This window comes from Amphibalanus amphitrite, unplaced genomic scaffold (genome assembly GCF_019059575.1).
Source record: "Amphibalanus amphitrite isolate SeventyFive unplaced genomic scaffold, NRLGWU_Aamphi_draft 000194F_arrow, whole genome shotgun sequence".
Taxonomy (NCBI): domain Eukaryota; kingdom Metazoa; phylum Arthropoda; class Thecostraca; order Balanomorpha; family Balanidae; genus Amphibalanus; species Amphibalanus amphitrite.
The window spans coordinates 33894-54836 of NW_024881689.1; the positions used below are offsets into that span (position 1 = coordinate 33894).

General features: G+C 46.7%; 1 protein-coding gene across 1 annotated transcript; it reads right to left on the bottom strand.

Moving 5' to 3' along the window:
• Positions 1–384: 384 nt before the first annotated feature.
• LOC122384601 (bombyxin A-7-like) lies at positions 385–16717 on the bottom strand. The gene is made up of 4 exons (XM_043372167.1): positions 16628–16717; positions 7595–7776; positions 6002–6185; positions 385–1032 (listed from the first exon to the last, which is right to left on the bottom strand). The coding sequence occupies exons 2-4, from the start codon at positions 7595–7597 to the stop codon at positions 857–859; spliced, it is 363 nt and encodes a 120-aa protein (XP_043228102.1). The 5' UTR covers positions 7598–7776; positions 16628–16717; the 3' UTR covers positions 385–856.
• Positions 16718–20943: the final 4226 nt, after the last annotated feature.

Genomic DNA, 20943 nt, shown 5'->3' on the forward strand with positions numbered 1-20943 from the left:
GCGGTTTTCCCGCTATTCGCGAAAAAACCTCAGGGGGGCGGATATCCGCCCCCCCCCCCCCGTCGGTGCGCGGGTTAAGTAGTTCCTAAACGACCGCTTGTAATAACCTAGCCCAAGCTATCAACCGAAAAGGGTGGACGTCGAGCCAAGTCAACTTATCATTGAAAGCAGATCTCCTGCCAAAATACGACATAAGAAGCCTGAGAGACACCAGTGAGTTCGGTGTATATATTATCTTCATTTTCGGTTATTTACGTAACGTAGTGATCTCGCCCAAAAAAGGTGCATCTCATGACACATGAACTGTCAGAAATGGAACGAATGTGCTCGGATCTCAATGTTGATAGATCTTTCGTTCATTCCATTTTCAAGCCAAACCATAAATTCATGCTGATAAAATGTTTTGTGTATTAGGTAAGGTACACGAGGGACTCACAGTGGACAGTACACATATTGTACATACAGATGCAAATCTGCCAACGAGCGAGCAGTTTTACATCACAACACCTGAGCTAATGCATGCATGCTAAGCGAAATCATCCCCAGATTGGCGTTCCTAGGTTCTAATTGACCGCTTGACAAGTCATCATCCACTTTGAGATATTCTGCTCTTGTACAAAATACAATGCATCTACAAATTATAACGCAAAGATCATAACAAAAAGGCCAGATTTTATCTGGCTTACCGGTGTGCTGTTACATGTGCAACATATACTTATGTACAATAACACTCGATTTCTTGTCTTTTCCAATTACTTTGCTTAATTAAAATAACAGCACGTCCTTGGCTTCCATTCGCCGATCGCGGAATATCACTTTTGACACTATCACAAGAAATGTTCTGTTCTGAGTAGATTTAACAAAATTCTCGGAGCGTGGAGACGGAACAGGGCCGCGTGCAGCACTCGTCCACGATTCCTCGCTTCCTCCGCTGTCCTCGCGAGGAGAGCCGTCGTAAGAACTCAAAGGAGGAGCGCAGCGATGGCAGCAGAAAGCCACGTGACACCGCCATGTCGGACTCCTCGGGTGTGTCTGAAAGGAGGAAAGACCACTGGTCAGAATGGTATAATTTTTACGAAACAACACATCACACAACCTTTTTTGAATAACTTGATACAATAATTTTTTAATTCAGTAAACAATGCCCAACTCGATACCCTATATCACACAGATTAACCCGCGCCCGGCTGGGGGTCTTGGATTTCCACGCCCTGCTGGGGGGGGTGTTTGAACCCCCCCCCCCCCTTCTAACTCGGCTCCTGGGCCACGTAGCGATACGCGGAAGGCGGCGTTCGAAAGAACGCCAAAAATAATGACGAAATCACTCAGGTCACTTTTTTTGGTCAGGTCAAAGGTCAGGTCACCAGAGGTCATTGAAGGCAAAATTTCGCCGATTTTCAGGTCGAATGCCGACAATTTCCAGGAAGCCAACGCATAACTCGGGAACCAATAGAGGTAAAGCGCCGCGGAAAAGCGCATTCGATAGCCCTATTAGCGCCCTTTCTGAGTAATACTCTCAGATTTGACCTAACGTCAACGGTTTCACCTGCAGGGGCAAAAACTGCCAAAATAGCCGATTTTTTCGGAAACAGTCTTTCTGCAATAATTTTTTACCCAAGCCTTGTACGAGCTTACTTTTACCGGCATCGTGTTCCTTTCGTCAAGACGCATCGAATAAACTATAACTTGACCTTGAAAGGTCAACTTGAAAATTTGACCTCAGGTCAAGGTCATGACCTGACCGGAAAAGTTCATGTTGCATATCAGTCGATCCGTATCGTCGAGCTGAATACATCTAAGGCGTTTTCACCGCTCTAGCATGCCTCTATCAAAAGTTATTTGCGAAAAAACTGTTAGACACCATTCGTGACCTGAGATGACCTCAGGGGCATAAATAGGGGTCACGGACACCATTTTCATGTTCAGTGTGCTTAAACCACTTGTAATTCAGTGTTTGAGAGTGTTTATAATGTCTTTCGTGTAAAAGAGGCGCATTTCAATTTTCTCCCATTGACTTATAATTGGGAGGTCGCAAAATTGACCTGACCTTAGGTCACCGATATCAAAATTCTGAGATAACAATTTTGTAGATACATAGACATAGACATAGACATAGACATATATTTCACACAGAATCCGCAATCAGCGGGTTTTCATCCACATACGTCACATTTGTAAAAAAGTGGGATGGTGATGTGAGCACTAACATATCACTTGCATACATACGCTACACTCATGCTACACGTAAACACAATCACATACACACATAGAAACGGATGACTTTTGAAAATCAGGTGCACTCAGAGCGTACAGTGCTGATAAGTGCTGCATTGAAAGTGCGTCCCTCTCTATGCATGTTTTGCTTCACCGTGTTGTACAGCTTGAGGCCGCTGTGTCCCAGCATTCGCCTTCCGGTTTCGGTTCTGATCGACTGAGGTCGGAGCATGTCGCCCTGCCTGGTTCTATGATCGTGGTGGTGGTCACAAGTTTTAATGATCTCATGAAGTGTTTCTGGAAGGCCAGTTTTTATGACTTTGTTAACCAAGTTAACTCTATGGTAAGTCGTGAGTTGAGAGACTGAAAGCCAGCTAAGTTCCTTGATGACATCCGAAATATGATCATATTTCTTTCGTCCACTGATGACTCGGGCAGCAAAATTAATGATCTTTTGAACGCGATGCTTTTCGGTTTTTGAACAAGTACCATATATCGATATGCAATATCTGATCGATGAAATCACTAAAGCGTTAATGACGGGCTTCACAGCTGCTTTTGGCAGGGAGTGCTTAGCGTGCATGATTGCTATCAGGCTACCACTACATTTTTTCACGACGTAATCGACATGATCTGTGAAGGTCAAGCACCGGTCCATGTGAAGGCCAAGATTCTTCACAACGCGCGACTCATGGATAATAGTGCCATTGAACTTGATACTTACACTCGGCATATTTCTCAGCATGGCTCGCGTACCGAATGTAATCAACTGCGTCTTTTTTGCATTCACACTCAGGCGGTTTTCACAGAACCAATCGGATAAGCGCGCGAGGGCACGTTCAAGTTTTTTGATCATTTGTGGCAGCTGACTTTTGTTACCGGACAGAAACAGTTGCGTGTCGTCTGCGAACTGAAGAATTTCTACATCTTCTAAATGAAGGCACATGTCGTTTGCGTAAATTGTGTAAAGCAGGCAGCTTAGAGAGCCTCCCTGATATACTCCTATATCGTTTGATCGACTACCGGACAGGCTGTCACCAACTTTCACTTGCTGTGTGTGTCCCGTCAAATAGTTGGAGAACCATGCTACGTCAACTCCGTACAAGGTGAGTTTCCTAAGTAGAAGCTGGTGATCGACCACATCAAAACATTTTGATAAATCTAGCAGGATAAGAATAGTTATTTGACCAGTGTCCATCGCTCGGTAAATGCGCTCAGTCACCACGGACAGTGCAGTCTCAGTTGAGTGTGATGGTCTGTATCCGTGCTGGCTCGGCGTAAAAAGATGATTGTTCTGGAAATAAGAGATAAGTTGTTGTTGGACGATCCGTTCAATGACTTTCATGATGGCAGGTAAAATAGACAATGGGCGGTGATCAGCTGGCTCGATGGCGTTGGTGTGTTTTGGCAATGGTGTGATCAAAGCATGTTTCCATGAGCTGGGTACATCGCCACAAGTCAAGCTAGAGTTAACGACGTTGAGAAGAACATGGCCAATGCCGTGGAAAAAGCGCTGTAACATATGAACGCTGATGCCATGTGATCCGGTCGATGTAGAGGGTTTCATGTGGTGTACTACGGCCCACAGTGTCTCAATGTCAACTGTGCTCACCTGAAATTGGCATGTATGCACACGCGGCAATCTTACAGTTACAGGCTGAGCTGGCATCGGCACGCTATCGGCAGTCGCACGACCGATCTGTGTGAAGAAGCTATTTAGTGCGTCGGGTGTAACTTGAACGACTTCCCGCGTTCCCTTGCTGTCGCCTATGATCGGACGCAACACGCGCCACATCTGGGATGGACCAGCTCGTCTACACTCCCGCTCCAGATGCGCAACGGTATCACGACGGATCGCCGCTCGGCACTGCCGGTTTATCGCCTTGTACCGGTCACGGCCGGGAGCCGATGTATCAGCAAGCGCGCGGCGTCGACTAGCGAGCAGGTCATATGTGGCCGCGGTCAGTGGTGGCGCTCCTGGCAGCGGCTGCTTCACTCGTCGAATCGGAGCCACCTCATCCAGCGCGCGCAGAAACACACGAGTGAACGCGTCCCACGCCGCCTCGGTGCTGCCACTTGTCCACACGCTGTTCCAGTCGGTACGGTGCAAGGTGTCATTAAACATGTCAGTATCAACACGTCCTAGACATCTCTTATACACTGCCGCAATGTTACGGTCCCGTTTGTCACGACCCTGACGTAGCATCATTCTAGTAATATCATGCGGTCCACCGTAATGACAATGCGTCACTCCCGCCCTTACTACCTGTTCTGGCCTGCTAGTTGCTATGACATCAATCAGGGATCCCGCCGGACGGTAAGTCGGTGTTTTCGTGTTGACAGGGACCAGTTGGTTGGTTGATACTGTTAGGTACCCTTATCAATCGCTGAAAGTTTCAAAGCGATCGGTCACTCGATGTAGCAATGGCAGACATTGAAACTTTTTTTGAGGTGAGGCCACTTCAAGTGACCTGGTGACCTGACCTTGAATGATCTTGGTCTGAAATTTTTACAACATGTGTAGAATTGATGTATGATAAGGTGTACCAAAAACGGCGGCGCTCCGCGCCGCCGATTTTGAGATATTCGCGAAAAACCACAAGGGGGGTGTTCAAACACCCCCCAGCAGGGCGCGGGTTAACCCTCGCCCGTATTGGTGTTTTTACAGCCGCGAACGTATAAGGGGGGGGTCCGTTGGACCCCCCCTTGCCGTTTCGCCCCTGATCGAGCTAGAGCTTCGCGGAAAAAACGAGCGTGTTGCCCGTGACGAGAAGAAGCCGATGATACCCAATTTTAAGGTCCTAGGTCATTGGTTGACCTTCCAGGTCAGGTCAATGACCCCAAAGGCGGGAAAATCGGGACCTGTTAGAACGTCGTAAAGTGTGGCTGCTATGGTGTTTTTCGGGGTGCTGATCACGAATATCATGTTAGTTTTGATCACAGATGATGTCTTCATGTATTTAGGCCAGGTCGGGTCTGGTCAGGTCAGGTCAACCAGTAAGGGTACTCGTAGTAGGTGGCAACCGCCTCTGACAGCTTCGTAACATGTTACGAAGGCACCAAAACTACTTCGTAAATGTTCATATGGTTGCTAAATTCGAATTTAGCTCCAAAAACTGGCCTAGAAACATGTAAAACTCGAAAAAGTGAACCGAGGTCATCAAAGGTCAATGACCTGACCTGACCTTCAGGTGACCTTGACACCCACCCTAATGCATGGGGGCAACATCATATCACATGTTTGAACGCTTGAAACCACGAAAAGACTGCAAACGCGCGGCTAATGCGAGCCGACATACGCCGAATCGCGATTCCAGCCAAACATGGTCTCGAAAAGTAAGTCACAGGTCAAAGGTCATTTGGGTCAGTGTCATGAAATTTTCAGGGTAGGTGTGAAATTAATGAACGCGAGGATACTGAAAGTTTCGTTGCGATCGGCCGCTTTTTACGCGAGTTATTCGCGAAAAACCATGGGGGGTCCGTTCGACCCCCCCCCCCTATACGGGCGAGGGTTAATAACGTGCTTTTAAATCGACCAAACAACCCTGCGCTATTTGTCGCAAACTTTCACCAGCTGTTTAGATGGCTCTTCACACCCCATCCCCTCCTCTCTACCCAGTGCGCGATAAATTGGATCGTCATTTGCATAAACCTGCGACAGCGGCAGAAAAAAATGTTAATTAAAACCCAGTGTCGGAGTTAAAACGTTATTCCATACTGCTCATTTCCGGTGCTTTTATCTGGAGTGTTCTTGCAAACACGAGTGCTTTCACGAGTGCTCTCTCACCTAGTGGTGAGCGTTTTCCGGAGCTTCCCTGGCAGAGCTGTTCCAGCATATCGGCTAGGTTTTCCCCACAGTAGTGCAGTGTGGCCTTCTTCTCGAGGGACGCCGCGAATCTGTGCAGACTGAGAGATGTGTGCAGACAGGCGGCCAGGAGCAGTGTCAGCGGGACCACGTGCCCGGCGGACATCTGAAAACGATAGGAGAAGCTCATCAAATATCAGCTGTACTGAACGCATGATCAGCAGGGGGTGAAATCAGACATTGACTTTGACGGACGCAACCAATCATAATTGTATTTTCAGAACAGTAAATCCAGCAGCTCATTGTGGCCACTTGAGCTGTTCACGGATTTGTCCATGGAAGCATAACTGACTTCGGTTAATAAAGTCACCGCTCAATAAATCCAAAACGCCGTGTCACAAAGGTGGATTTATTAAGCGGATTCTACTGTATGTACATTATGTTATCACCTTAATTTCTGTCCCTTTTTATCCCATACATCCATTAGTATATATTCCAACCAAACGACGAAACTTAGGAGGCTGAGTCTGACAGTCATGTAAAAAGTTTGGGGCGCTATTAACCCGGCGGCCGCTGGGCCTCCGCGCCACCCGCCGGCCGCTGGGGGGGGGGGGGGCATAAAGTTGCCCCCCTTTACTTCTGCGACGATATCGTCGCAACGCGAAGAGATAGAGAAGCGAAACTTTGCACACATCTTTCTGAATACCTAGCCGAGGTTGTGTCCAAATTTGGTGTCGATCCCATTTGAAATGACGTCACAGTGACGTCATAAGTGAAATTATAGATTTGCGACTCTCATATTCCTCACGATACATCACATATATGGGACCGAATATAAAGGGCCGATTATTGGTCAGAAACTAGATGGAAGTGTAGTAAGATGTTTTAGGATGACAGCAGGTGCTGTCTAGTTCATTTACAGTCGAGTTTCATGCTCAGCGTCATCAGAAACGGTCCATAGCGGAAAACGACAAAACTTTATGACGTCACTGTGACGTCATCTTAGGTGCTACAACCACCAAACTTTCCTCAAACATTGCCTAGGTATTCATTTGAAGCTATGCCAAGTTTCACGTTCGTAGCTCATCAGGTTTCGGAGATATTTTACAAAACGTAAAGGGGGGGCAACTTTATGCCCCCCCCCCCAGCGGCTCGTGGGTTAAACATTTTCGGAAAGTGTGTAACAAGAAAAATAGCCACCCAAGGATCAAGCAATGAGAAACTGAAGGCATGTTATTTGAATTCAATCAATGCACTGAAAACCAAAACAAAATGATTCAGGTCTCAAGTGAAATTTGCCCCACAAGCAGGCAGACGCCTCACTTTACAATATGAACACTATTTTTCTGTTTGGTTATACTTGCATTTTTATGACACAGTGAAAGAAAAACTCGTATGCATGAAAATTCGCCCTTTTCTCATTCGACGTTTCACATCATGATTAACTTATGTAGATCTATTTAATTCGCAAAAGTCAGGTACCAAAATCCATGAAATTATAGTAAACAAGAAGAGTACGGTGAATCATTATTACACTACACTTAAACAACAATCATCTCCTTGCGCAGCTCTCACCATTGCAATCGTCACCTCCCCGCTGCGCACAGATCCTGTTTCCAGTTGTCCAGCTGAGAGCAGAAGACGGCTACCTGGCCGCCTGGGCCGCCTTATATGGAGCTGAGAGCTGAGAGCTGAGCTGCCACGGACCGGCAGCGCAGGCGCCGCTAGATCTATCCGACACAGTCGGAGGCCGTGCTCTGAGGGGATTCCACCAGCTGGTCGGTGGAAGAAAGAGTGCTAATGGTGCTTCACAGCGGATGTTGCATGTTATTAGAAGTTGGTTTAGTTGTTGTTGAACATTAAGTCGATTATTGAAGCCAAATCAGTAAACAGATTAGTGTGAACAGTTTTTATAAATGCGTATGAAATGGGTCTGAACTGCTGCCTCTATAAAAGACGAGCTGGCAGTGTGGAACACAACTGAATTGAACTGTTTTCAATCTGTGATTCATAAGACCTCTATGAACAGGCAGTTGTTACTGGCCCATCTTTTGAAATGAATCTTTCGCTTTTACAAATTTAGAGGAAGGTGGCGACTGTTGAAAGCCACAAGTAACACAGGAAAAGCCATTGGCAGCCTCAAGTTCATCTAGCTTGATATAATCGACAGCGTTATTGAAATTGACGAGCCATGGTAAAGTACATGGTCATTATGGCGTTATACCTAAATCTCACGTTGCAAACGGACTTCAACTAAATTTTTCTCAATTTTAGTCTTAACTTTAAACAACCAAACGCTTTTTGGCATTCACGTAATAATAAAGCACTAATGGTCACTCCTATGGGGACCGCCCTCACCGGCTGCCGCTGACCCGACCGTTCACTAAGAAACAGAGGAGTGAGCGATCGAGGAAAGGGATGGGATTGGGGACGACGAGGATCCTGAAAAAACGACGACGACGACGACGACTACAAAAAGACTTTTCTTTGTTTCACGGAAACAGCTGCATTGCTACTTAATGGGGTTTGTGAAAATTGGGGCGTAGTTTAGTCTTCCTAGCTCCCGAGCTATTTCTGTTGATCATTATTTGTTGGTGGGTGAAGAATTGATTACACAATAACCACTCAACAAAAAAGTAAAAAAACATGTAAGAAGAACATGAACATGTTCTTACATTGTTTCTTACATAAACATGTTTATGTAAGAAACAAACGCAGTCAAACATCAAAACAGGTTGAGACGTGCAATTATCACGCAGTATTGCACGATTCCGATTTGCGCAGATCGCCTGCTCAGAATCAAACCAATTTGTTTCCTTGCCTCCGTTCTATTCACTCAGCCTGAAAGATGCTCGCGTCTGTTGGTGTCTGTGCACTAAAGCAGGCCACCCCCTCCCCCTATCTGCTGTTACCGGGGTATTTGGAGCCCGTTTCTGTTCGCACCGGTGACCGCCCTGACGGCCGTTTGGGCGCCCAGTCAACCCCAGGTCCACCCTCCGTATGCCATTGTCAGAAACTCCCAGTATAGCGGCCGGTTGGCGAGAGCTCCAGCTCCGAAGACAAATCCAGTAATTCGGTTCTCCAGTGAGCCGTCCGGCGGCTTCACTGACCTGAGAAAAGAGGCTAGTGTCGGCGACAGAACAAAATCGACCTTAGGACATACTCAGGTCGATTTAAACACAATCCGGTAGTCTGTGAGGGGGTGATTTAACCCTACACCAGGAAGAGGATTGCTAATTTAACCCTCGCCCGCACATGTCATTTTCCCATCCTAAAACGCCTATGGGGGGGTTGTCACCCCCCCCCCGGCCATTTCGTTCCTGTTGGAGATGGAGCTTCGCGGTAAGGACCAAAAAGATTCTTTGGGAAGAGACACATCCGATGATACCCAGTTTTACCTTCTCAAGTCAGTCATTGACCTTCCAGGTCAGGTCAAACTAAAATATGTCGCTGTTTTGGGTCACCGTTAGATATCAAGTGCGCTGCTTAGCATATACCGGCGATGACGATGCCGTTTTCTGGTGCCAAGCCAGCTAGAACCTCTTTGTCACACTACCCGACCAGGTTTTGCTGCTGAGGTCATATCAGGTCAAGTTAGGTCAAGGTCAATGATATTTGTTTGTATGTCTGTGTGTGTCTGTGAGTATACTGATGTGTGCACCGATTGTTTATGTGTCCATATTACATGAAATCATGATCAGAGAAGCTTTTACCAAAAATGCAGTCAAAAAACTTCACAAAAAGTAAATTCAGCTTGCCTAAAACGCAATTATTTTAGATGACCTAGGTTGACCTTGACCCTAACCTTGACATCTGTACATCGTCGAACAGCATGTTCCATGATAGGTGGGAGGTAAGACTGGCAAAAAAGGCCGAAATCGAGGTGTCAAAAGCTCACAAGGCCCATAGCCAACGCAAGATGTTGAAAATTGGTCATTTGGGTTATGACATGACCTGAAAACAAGGTCATATCTCCGAAACAAAAAACCACAGAAACTTGAAATTTTCAGCGGACATCAAAAAAGGATAGAGGAGCAGCTATACGAAAAATCAGGCTACTTGCTCTAAAAATGTTGGGTGCAGAGCAAAAAAACTACCTGCCTGGGGGGGGGGGTGGCAACCACCAACCCCCCCCCCCCATGTGCGGGCGAGGGTTAAATAGAAAGCGTGTCATACGAGAGTAGCTATTAGCCGAGTTTCATTAAGTGTCAGTACGTTTTACGCGTTTGATGTTATTTGAGAAGGTTATGATATAAAAACCTAAATGATCAATTAAAATCAGCAGCGATTGTTCCCTACCAACTACGTCAGAGGAAGATATTACCTTGGTTGCGAAATATTATGAAACTGGCGAAAGGCAATGATCTTTTTGATCTGTAACCTGATCATAAACAGTCGACAGCAGCCTTCAGGACAGAACATTTGGCGTCAGAGTGGACATGGAGCTTATTAATATCAGTACTTGCAACAGCCACAGGGACAAAAAAAAATAAAGTACAATTTTTCTCCAATTAAATGCAACAGCAGCATTTAGCCGAGACCGGATGCGTCTTCATTTCTCACGGAGACGCAAAGAACCACCGATCCGTTCATATTATCCGCTTCATTTCAGGGTAACAGACGGCATCGATAAACTTACATAAGACGATGTTTAGCATTTTGATGGGTTGCATCGGAAATGAGGCCAATGTGCGGCCCCGCGCGGGGCGCGCACGGCGCGAACAAAGCTGTTCTGTTGCCACCGGACCCCTCGCAAAGTGACGTCACCGGCACAGGACGTCACAGGCAGGTATCTGCGCTCTCTGAACAAACGGCGACACTTCAATAATGAGGCTTATAATGAGACGGTGCCTGCGACGTAATTTTCCAGCCTTTCGCCCCCGAGTTTGATAACTTAATATGGCTTATTGAAGAGGTGTTCGGTAAAAGATGCCAATAGCTATGCGTTGAAAACCTTTGACCATATGTTACGGAGAATATTGAGCAAATAAGTTGAGTCTTCATTCGACACAACGCAGGCACACCAAATGTAAGAATTTGGCATAATTCAATCCCTCTCCGCCAAAACGGAAAAAAGATGAAGTTCGGTGGTAGTGAATTTATTCCTGGCGCTGGTTTTCAATTCATTAACCCGGCCGGGCCCGGGGGGTAATCCCAACCACCGCAGCCCGGGGGGGGGGGCGTTTTTCGCCCCCCCCCCCCTGTCTAACTCCGTAAATAAGGGAGCTACGGAAACAAAAGCGATACCAAACGAAAGGTCCTTACGAGACGATTCTAAAGCACCTAAAATTTTTGACCTCAGGTCAATTTTCAAGGTCAGAGGTCAAGGTCAAAGGCAAAAACCGGCACATGTGTAGTGATCTCAAAGTAAGCCTTCTAGAGGACGGCAGGCGGCATCAAACCGGCAAAATAGGGTGTCAAACGAAAGACGAGAATCTGAGGATTCCGAAAATGTGCTCAAAATCAAAGGTCAAGGTCAAGGTCACGCTCAAAATTGACCTCAAACTTGGCACTTTTTCGCACATCTTGCGTGCTAACTTTCAAGATGTTTTGAAATGTTTTGAGGCTTATCAGTTCCCTATTTGTGGTTCCTCTTACGATACAAGGCTTCTCAAAGGTCAAGGTCACTGAACAGTATCCCTGCTAGAGGCTATTTCACTAACTCAAGTTAGTAATAATAAATAAGACAATTTTGCCATCCAGAAGCTCTAAATGAAGGCTTAGAGGACAATAGATGCCAGATTCGTGATCAGCGGGTACAAATCCATCATAAACGACCTTTCATGTGTCAAGGTCAACCAGAGGTCATTCGAGGTCACATGAGGTCAACATAAAACTTGACCTTTTCCGAACAAAATATATATCATTCGACGCGGCTTGACAAGGCGAATGCGATGGTACCACTGCCGTAGCTCTAGGACCATTTTTGTCGAAGTTATTTGCGAAAAACTAAAACCACATTTCGGGGTCGTTGACCTGACCTCTGACCTCAGGTCACCACAACTATTTTTATATTTTTCTCTAGGTCAAACGCTACACAACCGTGCTCGTAATTTGTCTTTATTTAATTATCCATTTGAGTAGGATTTGGCGTTATTTGAAGTGCTCAGTTTTTGCAGCGAGCTTTTCCTGTTAGGGCTTGCGAGATATCCGCGGAACCACATATCTCTTAACATTGGCTTCAGACACAGGAATGCGGCTGATTCACGTGCTTTTGTGAGCGAGGTGCTTCCCTCCGGGAGAAATTCGCCGTCCCCATATGCTTAACACGGAGCCGAGCGGCGGCTGACAGGTGGCCGGCTCTCGGGAGATCGGCAGCCGACACTCGAAAAATCGACAACCCGCCGCTGAATGCGCGTGCGGCAGTGCTGAGCCGAGTCGTTCCCACGGTCTGAGGTACCCCCAGTTTGAAGATTCGGCTGTAGAATATGTAGTTTTAAATACGTAGTTTGACGTACATCTCGGAAAAGTGAGATACGGCCAGAAATGAGTGTGGGTCCCTCCGTTCTGAAGATTCTGATCGACGCCGATTGAAATAATTCGCCGTGCATATCTCGGCTTATTGACGACCGATTGACACGGGATAAACACCGATCGATACCAAATGGCTCTGTGGGGGGGGGGGGAGTAGAGTGGCAAGTTTTCCTACCCGACAAACCCGGAATTATCCCGAGGGGGTAGGTGTGGGAGTAGAGTCGGGGGAACGGGGGGGGGGGGCGAGTGCAAGTACCAAGTACTTTCGCAAGTACCAAGCAAGTACCAAGTACTTTTACAAGTACCAAGCAAGTACCAAGTACTTATGGAAATACCAAGCAAGTACCAAGTACTTTGGCAAATACCGAGTACTTATGCAAATACCAAGCAAGTACCAAGTACTTTGGCAAGTACCGAGTACTTTGGCAAGTACCAAGCAAGTACCAAGTACTTTTGCAAGTTCAGCAAGTTTTTCGCCAATATCGAAGCTTCTAGACGTCCGATCGTCACCGGAAAAACACCATTCGATCCCAAATTTTCTCCCGAATCTTTTTATGGCCAAAGCGACGCGGAGCGAGCCAAGATATCTTGTTTAATTATCCATTTGAGTAGGATTGCGGGTTTTTTGAAGCGCTGAGTTTTTGCAGCGAGCTTTTTCTCTTAGGGCTTGCGAGATACCCGCGGAACCACATATCTCTTAAGCATTGGCTTCAGACACAGGAATGCGGCTGAATCACGTGCGATTGTGAGTGAGGTACCCCCAGTGTGAAGATTCGGCTGTAGAATATGTAGTTATAAATACGTAGTTTGACGTAGATCTCGGAAAAGTGAGATACGGCCAGGAATGAGTGTGGGTACCTCCGTGCTGAAGATTCTGATCGGCGCCGATTGAAATAATTCGCCGTGCATATCTCGACTTATTGACGACCGATTGACACGGGACAAACACCGATCGATACCAAATGGCTCTGGGGGGGGGGGGGGATAGAGTGGCAAGTTTTCCTACCCGACGAACCCGGAATTATCCCGAGGGGGTAGGGGTGGGAGTAGAGTCGGGGGAACGGGGGGGGGGGCACGTACCAAGTACTTTCGCAAGTACCAAGCAAGTACCAAGTACTTTTACAAGTACCAAGCAAGTACCAAGTACTTTTGCAAATACCAAGCAAGTACCAAGTACTTTGGCAAATACCGAGTACTTATGCAAATACCAAGCAAGTACCAAGTACCTTGGCAAGTACCAAGTACTTTGGCAAGTACCAAGCAAGTACCAAGTACTTTTGCAAGTTCAGCAAGTTTTCGCCAATATCGAAGCTTCTAGACGTCCGATCGTCACCGGAAAAACACCATTCGATCCCAAATTTTGTCCTTAATCATTTTATGGCCAACGCGACGCGGAGCGAGCCAAGATATCTTGTTTAATTATCCATTTGAGTAGGATTGCGGGTTTTTTGAAGCGCTGAGTTTTTGCAGCGAGCTTTTTCTCTTAGGGCTTGCGAGATACCCGCGGAACCACATATCTCTTAAGCATTGGCTTCAGACACAGGAATGCGGCTGAATCACGTGCGATTGTGAGTGAGGTACCCCCAGTGTGAAGATTCGGCTGTAGAATATGTAGTTATAAATACGTAGTTTGACGTAGATCTCGGAAAAGTGAGATACGGCCAGGAATGAGTGTGGGTACCTCCGTGCTGAAGATTCTGATCGGCGCCGATTGAAATAATTCGCCGTGCATATCTCGACTTATTGACGACCGATTGACACGGGACAAACACCGATCGATACCAAATGGCTCTGGGGGGGGGGGGGGGATAGAGTGGCAAGTTTTCCTACCCGACGAACCCGGAATTATCCCGAGGGGGTAGGGGTGGGAGTAGAGTCGGGGGAACGGGGGGGGGGGGGCACGTACCAAGTACTTTCGCAAGTACCAAGCAAGTACCAAGTACTTTTACAAGTACCAAGCAAGTACCAAGTACTTTTGCAAATACCAAGCAAGTACCAAGTACTTTGGCAAATACCGAGTACTTATGCAAATACCAAGCAAGTACCAAGTACCTTGGCAAGTACCAAGTACTTTGGCAAGTACCAAGCAAGTACCAAGTACTTTTGCAAGTTCAGCAAGTTTTCGCCAATATCGAAGCTTCTAGACGTCCGATCGTCACCGGAAAAACACCATTCGATCCCAAATTTTGTCCTTAATCATTTTATGGCCAACGCGACGCGGAGCGAGCCAAGATATCTTGTATAACTATTCTATTTGCGTCGGTTTGCGGGTTTTTTGAAGTGCTCAGTTTTTGCAGCGAGCTTTTTCTCTTAGGGCCTGCGAGATAGCCGCGGAACCACATATCTCTTAAGCATTGGCTTCAGACACAGGAATGCGGCTGATTCACGTGCTTTTGTGAGCGAGGTGCTTCCCTCCCGGAGAAATTCGCCGTCCCCATATGCTTAACACAGAGCCGAGCGGCGGCTGACAGGTGGCCGGCTCTCGGGAGATGGGCAGCCGACACTCGAAAAATCGACAACCCGCCGCTGAATGCGCGTGCGGCAGTGCTGAGCCGAGTCGTTCCCACGGTCTGGCGGCCAGCTGGGTGGGGGCGGGGTGGGGAGTGGGGCGGCCGATTGCCAGCCGCTTCTCCACGGGCAGGTGCTGCCACCTGCGCAGTAGTTCCACTGGCGGCCGCCAGGCCCGTGTGTGGGCCGTGCGCGGTAGTTCCGCCAGCGGCCGCCAGATGGATACCGCCGCGCGCGTCGTGTCTAACCTGACGAAGCTACAAAAAGTTAGATAACTTTAATAAGAGGGACGGTAAAGCCACAATTCCAACGCTGAATGTTGGGCAAAAGCAAAGGGATCCAACACAGCCATCTGTATTTACTGTATTTACCCTTTTCAGCCAGCGATAAGCCCCAGCAATCGCACCGCTGTAAAACTCGCAAGCTGTTCACCGTGCAAGGTATTGCATTATAACCACCCACCGGCTCTCTCAGCGTATGTGTAATCCCATAATAGGTAGGACACGAATTGGATGTTAGAAATGACAGGTAGGTGCAATAAAATATGAATTAGAATTGTGCACATCTTTAATTGTAAACCATTCAATGAAAACAAATCAAAACGATTTGAGACCAAGACTAATTCGCCAAGCCTTTGATCAGATAAAGATGTCTGATTTAAACGTCGGAAAGGAACAAGTTCTTTGCGGTATTTAGGCAAGTAAATACCAAGTATTATAGAACAAGTTCTTTGCGGTATTTAGGCAAGTAAATACCAAGTATTTTAGAACAAGTTCTTTGCGGTATTTAGGCAAGTAAATACCTTTGGCAGGTTTGCAGTACATTAGCAAGTTTTCAGTACATTACCAAGTAGCAGGTGATACAGCAAGCTGAAAGTTCAACAAGTTTTTCGCGAATATCTAAGCTTCTAGACGTCCGATCAACACGGGACAAACACCGATCGGTCCCAAATTTTCTCCTTAATCATTTTATGGCCAACGCGACGCGTAGCGAGCCAAGATATCTTGTCTCTAAAACTCTATTTTTAGCAGCTATTTGAAGTTTGCGTCTGTGACGCCGAAGTTTGCCGTGCAGGGGTCTAGAAAAATGGACCTTGTGACGTCATCAAGGGGGCTAGGTCCAATTTTTTTACTTCAGAAGATGTCAAATTGATGGGAGAAAAGGTACTGAAAGTTTCGCTTTCCTATCCCTAAGCGTTCGGGAGCTATCGCAAATATTCGCCAGGGGGGGCGAAAAACGCCCCCCCCCGGGCCCGCGAGGGTTAAACTCTTTGACTCAACTCTATCTTACATTGAGGGTATTGCTGGTCACGTCATGGCCTGCGTCATAAATGAATGCGGTGTTTAATAGTTCTACGCCAGCGCAACTACGTAACAGAGAAGATATTTAGCACGAAGTGCTGCAGTGCGCAATCAAATCATAGCTTGTATAAAAAAATGAGGACAAAAATAACCCCTCTGATGCTAGCGATAGCTTGACAGAGTAAAATTAATGAAAAATGAAACGGCCTCAGTCGCCAGGTCATGGCCTGTATCATAGATTGGTACGCTGTTCAACAAAACCGCGACAGAAGTAGCTCCACAAACTGAGTAGAAGTGTTCTATGAGAGAGGAATGCTTGACTTACCTTTGCGGGTCGGGTCACCCGGCGACAAGCAGCTGGCGGCCGGCCAAAGGTCACGCTCGTGTCGTTCGCCGCTGACCCCGTCCACGTCCACCGCCCCGGGCGGAGTTCGGTCAGTCTGCGCCTGGTAACCGGGCCCTGCTCTGCCCACCTGGGCGCCACGAACTGGAACGGGGTGGGGGTGTGGGGTGGCTGCTGGGTAGGTGAATTTCCTGTATTTTTATCGAAATTGAAATTATCCTGCTAATCAAAAGTAATGAAAAAAGTTACCGACGACTTCAAAAATGAACAAAATGTAGGTTATAACGTACAACGTACAGTAGGTCTACTAAAAAAGTCCCCCGCTCCAGAGGCGGCCGGCCGGCCGAACCCCCGGATTCCAGCCCCGACTCTATTGCGCAGGCCGCGGCAGTGACACGGGTCAGGTCGCGGCGCCCGGCGAGTGGGTCAGTTGGCGACGGCCGGCCGTGGAGTGAGGACGCCGTGTGTGGGGCGCAGGGATGCCGCAGTGCAGAAGGGGAAGATAGTGACTCTGCACGATGCCGGAAATGATGCCTTTGTGATCTAAATTAAACACCTGCACTGCAGTGCATATCCTCCCTTGCCCCATTCCTATTATATCATAATCCTTCAATAAACCGTAATGATCATTCAGCGCAAGCCAGCAAACAAAACAACCCGTTTAGCGGCGACATCATCTCGGATAATAAAGCGACAGTGATGATTAGAATTGACTTAGCGCGAGGGCAAATCGAGGGGTATATATGCATCAGATTTTATTCTCATCTATCAAATTAAGATTGGGGATCTTGTCCAACAAGTCGGCGGCCGTTCTAGACGTAGATAAATGCTTTGTTTTCGGTCGCATCATTATCTGCAATAATTCGAAGCGAGGTTTAACCTTCGCGGGCCGAGAAGAAGGGGTGGATGCCGCCACCATGTATTTTGTTTTTTGCGGTAGCTCAAAGCACACTGATGATAGAAGGCTGACATTTCATATGCCTGACATTTGATTCAAGCCGAATCATTTGAAATCAACCACGTTTTCATGTCAGGTCACTTAACTATGACGTCTTAAGTTAACCTCTGCAGACTGCACGGTTGTTGGTTATAAAATGATGCAAATCCGTAATGCACTTAGTGTCATATAAGCATAATGGGAAAATATGGAAACTGTTAATTTGGCGTCGGAAATGACCTAAAACTATACCTCAAGCACATGAAATCGTGACTTCATACATTCTTGGCAAGGTTTAATGCTTCACTTTTGCATTGTTCACCTTGCGTGACGGAGTGTTCGTCAATAGGAATGCTTCGTCAATAACTCCCGATCAAAATGAGCTAGCCAGTCGGGACAGCCTTCAGTGGACTCCGCAAGACTTGTGGAATCAAATGTTATGCAACATGTCCTCCTTTCAACAGCTTCGCGACCTGTGTTGCCCTAACATGACATTGACCTAAACATCCTAAATTGCTTCACCTAAGCAAAAAGCACATAAATCGACGCGTCTGAGAACAGAAAACACGATTGTATCGAAATGACGACAATGCGACCATTTTTTTTTTGCGAAGTTATTCACCAAAAACCGATCCGATGCCTTGGGCCCTTGACCTGCCCTAAGAGGTCACTGATATTTTAAAATGGGGTAACAGTCGCTGCGTCACGTAACGACGCAAGCGCTCGTTTTTTTCCGCGAGGCTCTAGCAGTTGGCTCAATTATAGGAGCTAAACATGGGTTTGGGGAATCGCTCCCTTCTCACTCACTATTTGGCCGGGATAGTGTTTGCAGTTATTGTTAAAATCTAACATTTTAATATTTCAAATGACTCCCATTTTTCCCCGCCCAAGTCTTTCAACTCAAGGCCATAACACCAGGTCACGTCAAGTGACCTTACCTCAAGGACAGTTCCTGTGCTGATCATATCTAAATACATCGACTAACCGATCGCTTTAGAACCTTCAGCGATTTCAATGGGCAACAGTATATGTATTTGACACGTTTACTTTGCAAGTTTGACATTGCTGACAGAAAGGTCGAGTCAATTTTGAGATCGCTTAAGTCAATGGGAGAAAGTTGAACTGCGCTTTTTTGGACGGAACGCATAATAAACACTCTGAAAACATGTGGTGACTGATGAGATACAATACTGAATGAGAAAATTGTTTGTTTTGTTGGGAGCCATCTTTTTCGGTCTGAGGAGAAGGCCCTTGTGCAGAGCTATGACATAACTATGCTCTGAGTCTGGTGTAGTAATTTGGTCGTGCGAGCCAGCGACAGTGATCTGCGAAAGCGTGACTGTTCCCGTGAGACGATGGCCCTGTCCGGGTGGTCCAACGATCACCCGAAGAGGAGTATGTGTCCTGGAATGGATCCGACATCAACTACAGGTTGGCTAGTGGGGTGACCTCCAGTCCAGAGAGGGAAGCATGAAGACTAGGGGCGATGCGGATTGGTTTTTCCTGAGGATAGCGAGGACGGAAGGAATCTAGCACCCTTGACCCTTCCTTATACTGAATGTATCTCAGACTCTTAAATCTCCTAAGCGTTTTTTTCTCGACATCGTCAAGGTGTCATTAATAAAAATATGAAATCCGGGAGGATAAATTAAATAAAGAAATTGTGGCCAACAGAACATTATCAGTTGCATTCAACATACTCTGAAGCATAATCACACACCCAGCTTACACATGAGCCATGTAATAAATATTTTTGATAGACATGCTTAAGTTATGAAATCATCTTAAGTGTTTGTAAAGTTCCACGATACGGATCTAATATCCTGCTATGCATCATGACCATTTCTGGTCAGGTCATGTCTTTGAACATAGGCCAAATTCTTCAAATGACCTTTAAAGGTCAACTTTTGATTCATTCGAAGCGTTTTGATAAGAGGAACACGAGGCTGGTAAAATTAATTTCATGCAAGTTTAGCTTAAAACTTTTAAGTGTTTGTGGAAAAGCAATTGGTTTTCTCATAATACCGATGGTGGCAGTTGCTGTTATTTACGTGCTAAGCTGTTGACCTTAAGTAAATCTGACAATATTATTCAGACATAGCGGTAAACGAGCTGCTTGTTGTGTTCGGTTAGGCTCTTTCATAATAATATAAGAATAACCAGTAACCTCACAATATAAATCAGAAATAGGAGCCAAAAAGTTATATTTAAAATTATCGAATATAACTTCTTGGCTCCTATTTCTGATTGACATTATGAGGTTACTGGCTATTCTTATATTATTATTATTCATCATGAGCCTCAAGCAGAGTTTCAGCTTTTTAAGAAGTTAGGCTCTTTCGGTCGCTTTCAGAGTGGGAAGGATGACAGGAATTAGGGGAGACAGGGGGCCTGGGCGGGAGTCCTGGGCCTCATGCTCCGCTGGGGCCGAGCCCATCACGTAGGTTGGATTGCCCTGACACATGGATAGGCGGTGTTTCACGGCCCCGCGCTGCAGCACGCTGCGCTGCGCTCCCATGCATTGTTGTGGCGGTTGATATGAATTCGGCTCCATGCTAGCGTTACGAGCTTCCGAGTTTGTTGATGTTTCCATGGAAATTGGAAACCCAATGCACCGGTGCGCGCAACGCACCCTGTCCAAGCAAAATTTTACCATCGATGACCTCTGGTGACATGATCTTTTGCTCTGACCCGATCTAAAATTGGATGAAGTATTTTTTCTTCTTTTTGCTACTTCTGACGCTACTCCGAATACCACTTAACCCTCGCCGGACCTATTGGTTTTCTACATACGCGCCGGCCGAGGGGGGGGGGGGCGGGTACGACCCCCCCTCGCCGTTTCGCTCCTGGTGGAGCTAGCGCGTCGCGGAAAAAACGAGCGTGTGCGCCGTTACGAGACGCAGAGATTGGTACCCGATTTTAAGGTCCTAGGTCAACCGGTGACCTCTGAGGTCAGGTCAAGTGCCCCAAGGTACGGTTCAGTTTTTGGTGAATAACTTCGCAAAAAACGGCCGCAGAGCGCCGATTTTGGCAGCATCGTGTTCGTCTCGCTCAGGCGCGTCGAATGATATACTTTTTGTCCGGGTCAGGTCAACTTGGGGTGTTGACCTCAGGTCAAGGTCAGGTCAGCACCCCCAGGTCACGAAGTTGGTCGAAATAGGTCATGTCGCATATCATTCGATTCGGCAGGTCTTCCTGAGTCCATTGGTGGCTTTCCCGACTCGCTAGCTCAATTTGATCAAGAGTTATTGACGAAAAACTAATATGACCTTGATGACGTCATAAATGACGTCACGCAAGGTCAACATTGCAAAAGTTACGCATCTAACCTTGCAAGGAGTGCATCAAATCACGATTCTGT

Bases quoted from the DNA above. Each gene is read 5' to 3' on its own strand.
- LOC122384601 (XM_043372167.1), bottom strand. The intron at 1,033-6,001 runs GTGAGAGAGCAC...TCCTCCTTTCAG, and splicing joins CGGAAAACGCTCACCACTAG to ACACACCCGAGGAGTCCGAC.